Here is an 8,448-nt window from a genome sequence, read left to right as displayed (position 1 = left end):
AAATAAAACAACTCAGATTTGTTTGTTTAAGTCGTTTGCCACTCCACTTTATTCTCGTGAGTTCACATACCGCTGCTGTTATTTCCCCCTAATCACGAGATTGTTGGTCTTCCAAAATGGCGCAGGGTCTGTTTACTTCCGGTTTCGGGTGACGTCAGTGAAAGGGGTCTATAGAACCTTTTCAGTCACGTGACCTTCGTAACAGCGACCGCCATTTTGGACATGTAGTGGACTTCGGCTCGAATCGGTTTGAATGCGAGGAAGGCGACAAACATAAAAGAAAAAGGAGCGAGATGCAGAAAACTGTATTTACTAGTTTACTGTAATTATGATCTGGCAGCTATTTACACCGGATCCAGTGTAAATAGCTGCCGGAGCCAACGTCCGAGCTAGCGAGCCAGCGCTGGCTCCGAGCCGCCGCGAGCCAGCGCTGGCTCCGAGCTGCCGCGAGCCAGCGCTAGCGAGCCAGCGCTAGCGAGCTAGCTCGGTCGTTCTAGTTTACTGTAATTATGATCTGGCAGCTATTTACACCGGATCCAGTGTAAATAGCTGCCGGAGCCAACGTCCGAGGTTCCGGAGCCAGCGCTAGCTCGCGGCCGGCCGGAGCCAGCGCTAGCTCGGACATTGGCTCTGGCAGCTATTTACACTGGATCCAGTGTAAATAGCTGCCAGATCATAATTACAGTAATTACAGTAAACTAGAATGTAATGCCTTTTCTGGCTAATTTTATTCGTCTTACCTCCAACAAAGTGGTCACTACACAAGCGTTGGTATGCCGCTATCCATCTTCTCTGTCAGTCAGCATCTACCGGGATCCGATAAAACGATAACCCTTGCCTTGTTTGTTGATGGTTACTACATCCAGGTACACAACAATATAGTGGCATGATGGAGGTCTTGCTGAAAGTAAAAACTTTCTTTGCTGCCGTTCCTCAATGTTGGCTGTGGTAAACTACTGGTAGTACATGTCCAAAATGGCGGCCGCGTTTGTCGTGACGTCACGTGAAAAGGGTCCATAGACGCCTCTTGTTATGATGACGTCACCTGCGCAACTTTGGTATTGGGCTTCCCCATCCAAAATGTTCAAACCCCCCGCCCGTCTTGTTTTTTTTTCGGGTTTTTTTTTTTTTTTGGGGGGGGGGCGTTTTTTTTTTTCGCGCCCACGCTCGTGCCGCCCCGCCCCCCCGCGATGCCGCCCCAGGCGGCTGCCCGGTCGGACCGCCCCCAGGACCGCCCCTGATTAGGGATAAAATTAGCTCATATTTTAAGTCGTTCAAATTCTGTAAAGCTGCTTTGCGACAATATTTATTGTTAAAAGCACTATACAAATAAACTTAACTTGACTAAACACCAATGATAATCATGAGGAAGCTGCACTACTATGGACATATCTCCAGAGACTATAATTCCCTGGAGAGACATGTGCTAGAAGGAGGAGCTGAAGGCAGACGCTCCAGAGGTAGACAAAGGCTAACATGGATGGATAACATCTGGAAGTGGACTGGCCTCACTACACAAGAGGCAAAAGAAAGACAGCTGACAGGTCGAAATGGAGGAAAACAGTCTCCTAAGCTCTAGAAGAGTATGGAATAAGATGATGAGTTTGCTTGGATTTTTTTTTTATTTTTAAACTGAGTCATTTGCTGAATATTGTGGGATTTTTTATTACTGTTATTATTATTATCATCACCATCATTTTTTATCAGAAATCGTGATCTTCGAACACGGTTTAATGGCCGCGAGCCGGAAAGTTGCCCTTTCCAAAAGGGCAGCGCGATTGACGCAGTCAGGTGTCACCACCCAATCAGACCATTTCTCAAGAGTCGAACTTACAGCCAATCCAATCACAGGAAGGCGTGGTTTGAAGGAAACCGGGCGGATCGTCAGAGAGGGGAGGGGCATTCCGTTTACTGCTGTGTGTATAGGAAGTGATGTGGTAACTTTTTGGACAGATGTGTTAGCTAGCAGGCTAGTAAGGAAAGAAAGAAAAGAAACCACAGACGAGATGAGCGCTGAAGAACACAAAGCGGCGTTGGTGTTAATGAGCTCGGAGAAAAGCGGAGAGTGCTGACAGCTCGAGTTCGGATGTTATTGGCATGTTAGCGCGGAGTTAGCGGGCTAACGCTAGCTGAGGGAGTTGTTTGAGGCGCCATGGTGCTCGCGAGCGGCGGTGTGTCCGAGTCGCTGCAGTGGCTGTGTCTGGTGACGCTGTTCCTCGCCTCACTCGTGACTTTAATCATCTATTTAGTGCAATATTTCGGTGTTTGCGGGAGCGGGACACGAGTCGGGAGGGAGGAGTGTGAGGAAGCAGAGCGGCTGTTGAGCTGGGTGCTGGAGCTGAAGAGCTGGAGGACGGAGTGGAGGAGAGCCTGGATCCAAGCCCTCAACAACCACCACCGCTGCAGTACACAGGTGTGTGGGTGAGCGCGTGCATGGTGTCATACATGTCAAAAAGTTATAACCAGGATTCACTCATGTGTTCCAGCCATGCTGCATTCTAGTTTCATCACAATAAACCTAATATAAAGTGAATTAAAGTTTAACTTCATGTCTTTAAATCAGCTTTAAACCATAGACAGAAATAATAATAAAAAAGTGATGTTTATTGGACACAGTCAGGCTCTCACATGATGACTGCACACAGTAAAAAAAACCAACCTCTGTGTCCTGCAGCTTCTCACAATTCAACGTCATCAGAATAGTTTTCACAGATCCAAAACATAATCAGAGGATCTGAAAGAATGGATGTGGTTATAATGGTAAAACGTGTGGACGTACAAGTTATTACATAATATTTATATCATGTGCAATATAGTGGAATTTGCATTTACTTGTTTGTTTGTTTGTTTGTTTGTTTGTTTTACTATTACCAATATTTTTTATTTTTCTTTCTTCTTTTCCCATATCTTTATTCTTTTTTATATTTGTATATGTAAGTACTTAATTTTAATTTACTTTATCTTGAAGTTTTCTCTCTTTTCTATTCTCTGTTTATCCTGTAATGATGCTGCTGGAATTTTAATTTCCCTGAGGGAACCCTCCCAAAGGGATCAATAAAGTTCTATCTAATCTAATCTAATGTAACATGCATAACACGCTATTTAATCACGTTTGTCATAATTAACAAACACAAGTGAAATCCAACACTCTAAATGTCTTGCCAGTGTTTTATTCGAAGGGTGCACAAACTTTTGCACTCACCGGTATGATTCAGCATGAGGGATTTTGCTATGTAGAGTCATGTCAAGGCTTGAACATATTGAATAAATAAACACACTGTGGTACTCAATTAAAGATATTCAACACATTTGCAGCAGTGTTAGAGCCCAGCTTTTTTTTTTTTTTAAAAAAAAGGAAAAACATTTTGGAAAAAGTATTGATGTCATAGTGTTCTGATTTTCCATTAGATTTTTCCTTGAGTCGATGCAGTTAATGACTTATGAGAATGAGTTAAATGAAAACCTTTTTTTTTTTTTGGATTGTTTTTTGGAAATAGGTGTGACACAATAGGTGTGTATCATTTTTCTGGATAATCTCCATGTTGTTCCATGTGGGCGTTACTGTTTGACAAGTGTATGGATTTATAGAAAAAAATTAATTCAGTTTTAAATGTTGTTGCATTCTTAGAGTTTTGATTGGACTCAGTGTCGTAAAACAATGAACAGTAAACCAGGAAAGTTCTGGAAAAGGTGAAATCCTTTCACATACCCCTTTTCCACCAAATCAGTTCCAGGGCTGGTTCGGGGCCGGTGCTGGTGCTGGTTCACAACTCGTTCAACTTGCGAGCCAGCTGAGAACCAGTTTGCTTTTCCATAGCTCGGGGTGCTAAGAGGAGCCATATCATTACGTCGCTGTATACGTCAGTTACGTCGCTGCGTTTGCATAAACCTTGGCGTGAACATCGAAGCAACAACAACATGGAGAAGAAGAAGCAGCAACAACAATAATAATGGATGACTTCGCGTTTGTACAGCTGCTGCTTCTCGTTGCTTAAAAATGGCGACCTTTCACTGTCTTGCGATTGTTGTTGGTCTTAACAACTCCGCCCCCCCGCTGACGTAAGTGGTTCTTTCCTCTGGCCCAGCAAAGAGTTGGTGCTAGCCTGGAACCGGTTTTTCTGGCCCAGAGCCAGTTCTTTGTTCAGTGGAAACAGAAAACCCGGTTCCAAACTAAGCACTGGCCCCGAACCAGCCCTGGAACTGCTTTGGTGGAAAAGGGGCAACAGTGAGAGAGCAATAACACTCAGAGTGTTGAATTATCACCTACAGTGCAGTGCTGAATAAACTTTTCCGGAAGTCACTGAACACACAGCATGTTAGCGAAAAGAATAGTAAACACTATGCATACTACTTGAACACTGAGGGTTTTAGTGTGTGTCCTGATGTAACAGTGTCTCATTGTGCACTGTGTAATAAACAGTTTATAACTGTGTGTGTGTGTGTGTGTGTGTGCGCGTGTGTGTTGTTAGGGAGCAATCCAGCTGGTGTTTGAGGAGGATGGTGTTCAGTCGTCAGAGCTCAGCGTTCACCACATCTCCAGTTTTAACAGATCACCTGGACGCAAGGTGTGCAGTCTGCTTGCTGTTTTTACACAGTCAGAGTCAGGGGTTTCAGCACATCACGCTGTCTTACTGCACGAGAACCAGTGGTTCTGGTTCTCTTTCAGTGATAATCACTTTATAAGCACAACTAAGCAGGAGCAGCAGCATTCTTCTAGGTTCTGATTTTGAGCAGGTACTCAAACCCTTTGAGAACTGGAACTGCAGTAGTGAGGTGGTGAACGTTGAAGGTGCAGTAGGCAAGAAAAGGCCTATAATGGTTAAGTAGTTGGATTTTTTTTTTCTTTTACTCATGAACCCTGCCCTCCATCCCCACCAATATTCACGAAGCTCCTCCTCCAGGATCAACAGTATAATCCCGGGTTTGTGTGTAAACACAAAACAAGTGTCGTGGAACAGAAGTCAGTTTTCCAGACAGATTTTTTCAGCCATTTATTACATTTGTGCCGAGTCCACGCCTTAAGCTATTATTTTTTAAATCTTGTATTGCATTTTTAGGCTATTTCCGTAAGACATAAAAAAATGGACTATTATGCTTTTACAGAGTGCACCAGTGAGTGTGTCAAGAGGAAACTGAGAGAATGTTGTTTAAACTGGCCTCTGTGTTCACGCTGACAAGTGACGAGCTAATGGGCGACCGTGTCATTTCCTGTCTAAGGTCTCAACTCAAAGCCACGATTCAATGACCTGGCATTCAAAATTTTTTCTCCTCAAGTTTTATGCTGTGATGCGACAAATGTTTGTTTCCAGCAAATTCCTTTTCCCCTCAGACCCACATGCTTCGGTTCTTCCCAGGGTTTAATCATCCATTCTGCAGAATTTAAACAGATCTCACACACACGTACCTTTTCCTTCTCCTGCATTTTTTATGGTATTTAGTTTTTATGTTTTAAACCAAAGCTACACGGTAGGATGAGTAGGTTATACAGCAGCCGTAAAGGCCACGCCCACCAGAGATAGCATAAGAGCTGCATCAGAGAATCACCTCTTGCTAATTTGAAGATCATACCAGTTATCTGTAGTTCTGCAGAATTCCTCTATTTGACGTGGTGTGTGTGTGTGTGTGTGTGTGTGTGTGTGTGTGTTAGGATGTGCAGTGTGAGGTGACTGGAGACAAACTGCAGTTTTCTGTCAGCGCTTGTCCAAACTCTGGCTCTACTCGCCCTCCTCTGAGATATAGCGTAAAAATCTCACCACTACAGCTGCAGGTATACACACACACACACACACACACACACACACATTTAACCAGTTATCATCGTTCACTAAAACTAAGACTGAGCCTCATATAAAACCCTGATCTGTTTCTCTGCGTTCTCTTCACTGTCTCTTAATTTTCTGTCACAGTATTCACGTAACATAATTCACATACTTCCTAGCCCATAGTCCCTAATTCCTACCTCCTACTCCCTAGAATCACTCTGCAGTGCACTGATGCAAGGAACACAGAGTGCTGTTCATTGTTGTGTTTGGTTCACTGCCTGCTTTGCTTATTAGTTAAATACTATCACAAACCCTTCACTGTGGGTGTGTCCCAAACCACACATACAACATCACAAACCCTTCACTGTGGGCGTGTCCCAAACCAAACAAGCAACATTACAAACACCATTATACAACATTACATTATAACCACTATAATAAAACTGTACTCATCATTATCATATTTTCAGAAATAACAGTAACAGTGTCTCATCCTAAACATCTGGATTCCTGTGAAGCTGTGTTCTGTTCTTGAGGGAGCTAGTGGTTAAAATTAGAGGTGTTGAGGGGATTCTCAGAGGCTCTGGTCCTGATGAGATGGAGCTGTGTGATGGATGTTTTTCTGACTCAGTGTGCTGATGTAGTGCTGAGGGTGTGTAAAGTGTCTCCGTGTTTCTGATTATTTCTCCTAAACACACTAAGAGCTCAAGAGCACTAATGGGCTGAAGGGCACAAACTCTCATGCTTATTACACGGGTTTCTATCGTGACATGTTTTTATTCACCTAACACGTGACCTCTCTCTGAGGACACACACTTTGAGCCTCTTATTTTAACAAAACCCAAAGTACACAGCACTTTATAATGTTGTGTGTGCATGTGTGTGTTTGTTTACCCAGCTGGCCCTGCAGATGACAGAGGTAGATGGAGAAGTTCAGATTACATGGGGGCTGCAACAGCTGGACCTGACACACCTGCAGCTCACACCCAGCTACACACAGGTATATACATACACACTCACACATACACACAACCACAGTTACACACACATATATTAAGTGAGTGTGTGTTTGCCTGATGCTATTGTGAAGACACGTCTGTTCACATTTTTATTTTGGATAATATTTGAGACTGTGTGTATGTTTTGTGTAGGGAGAATCAGTGTATGTGAGTGAAGCTGCAGCTAAGAGCTGCCTTCAGCAGGTTCTGTGTGAAACGCGAGCCTTAGTGACACTGAGCAGCCGGACTGCGCAGCCTACAGAGCTGAAGGTACACCACCACCATCATCGTCTTCACCTCTCATCAGTACCATGAGGTCAACGATCACCTAATAATCCTAATGCGCCTCATTTATCACACTGGATATGATTTTTTTACACAAGAAATTTGGTATTCTTGAAAATTCAGAAACACGTTTGTATCCTACTCGAGCCCCTGAGTGTGTGTCAGTTCACGCATAAGAAAACAAACTAATGTAAACTTCAACCTGATCGACTTCAGGTCTTATAATCTGTGTCAATTACTGCACTTTTATCCATGGAATATACTGTGGAGTTTAAATGGTTTATGTTTCTTACGTTTAGCAAGCGCTCTTATTTAGCTCTTATTTATCAAAAACACATCCTTATGCTAGTTCAGCATGATCAATGCTGTCTGCACTTTACCTTTTATGGACTTTTGTGGGCGTCACTACATGCAAATAAGCTGTGTCAGGAATGTGCTTTATTGTTTTATGGGTGATCAACATGTGCATGAATGAGTATGAAAAAAATTGATATTTCTGAAACGCTTCTTGTAAACCTGGCAGACACTTTTAGCTCATTTTGGTTTATGCAAAAATTTACACACAACTTTACTAAAAGATTTTGTGTGTCGTCTCTCTCATACATGCTGAGTCTGTTGAACGTTTTCTAGGGACTTCTGATTTTTGATGTCATGTTTTCAACTAATAATTCCCACTGAGCGCACACGCACGCGCATGCAGTTGAGTTTGTGGAGGAAGGAGGCAGCCCTTTGTGTAATGGAACAGTTTGTTTGGACAGCAGAGCTCAGTGTTGCCAGATTGATCAGAATCATACTGAACTGCATTCCTGTGAAATAAGCGATTGTTCACGTCTCACTTATTTTGATTTTAATTATCTAGATTGGTATTTTAGGAAAATGGGTTCGTGCAGTGGCTTTTTTTTTATAACATTGGGGAAAGGTTAATCCTAAATTTCAGTGAACTTCATGCTTTTGGGGATTTCCTTTTTTGGAGTTATTAAACCCTCATTTATATTCATTTTTAAAGGTTCATTTATACTCAAATAGAGATACGGACGGAGCCTTCTGTCTGTACGCTGCGTACTCGTTCATCCATATTTGTACACATTTTCCGAAAGCTTACAGATACAGATGAAACAGAGTCGTACCACTGGAAATCATGGGGGATGTGTAGCAGAGACAATGAAGCGTAAAATGGTGAAACGTTTTAAGGAGAGGTTATGTGATTTAGTAAGAAATCCCTCTTTCTTACTAGGTATAGCTTTACGACCTCATTCACGTTGCCATGTTTGTTGTTGTCTGAAAATTTTGACTCTGGGCTGCCCTCTAGTGGATGTACTGTATTGCTTAATATCCACGCCAAAGTAAAGGACCCATGGAAGTATGTGGGCAGTGATGGTGACATCATTTGAAACACGTATTTA

At 42.8% G+C, this 8,448-nt stretch overlaps 1 protein-coding gene across 2 annotated transcripts in view; it reads left to right on the top strand.

Moving 5' to 3' along the window:
- The first annotated feature begins 1,918 nt into the window (after window positions 1-1,918).
- LOC132873009 (C2 domain-containing protein 2) overlaps window positions 1,919-8,448 on the top strand; it is a 16,265-nt gene continuing 9,735 nt past the window's right edge. Inside the window, exons 1-5 of one of the 2 annotated variants that reach the window (XM_060908184.1) lie at window positions 1,919-2,413; window positions 4,470-4,565; window positions 5,648-5,767; window positions 6,661-6,762; window positions 6,914-7,030. In XM_060908184.1, coding sequence (XP_060764167.1) covers window positions 2,153-2,413; window positions 4,470-4,565; window positions 5,648-5,767; window positions 6,661-6,762; window positions 6,914-7,030 — 696 coding nt within the window. In that variant the 5' untranslated portion in view covers window positions 1,919-2,152. The remainder of the gene's footprint in view (window positions 2,414-4,469; window positions 4,566-5,647; window positions 5,768-6,660; window positions 6,763-6,913; window positions 7,031-8,448) is intronic. The other variant, XM_060908185.1, reaches the window with a different exon arrangement.

This window comes from Neoarius graeffei, chromosome 25 (assembly GCF_027579695.1).
Source record: "Neoarius graeffei isolate fNeoGra1 chromosome 25, fNeoGra1.pri, whole genome shotgun sequence".
In the NCBI taxonomy this organism is placed as follows: domain Eukaryota; kingdom Metazoa; phylum Chordata; class Actinopteri; order Siluriformes; family Ariidae; genus Neoarius; species Neoarius graeffei.
This window is presented reverse-complemented; position numbering and strand designations above follow the sequence as displayed.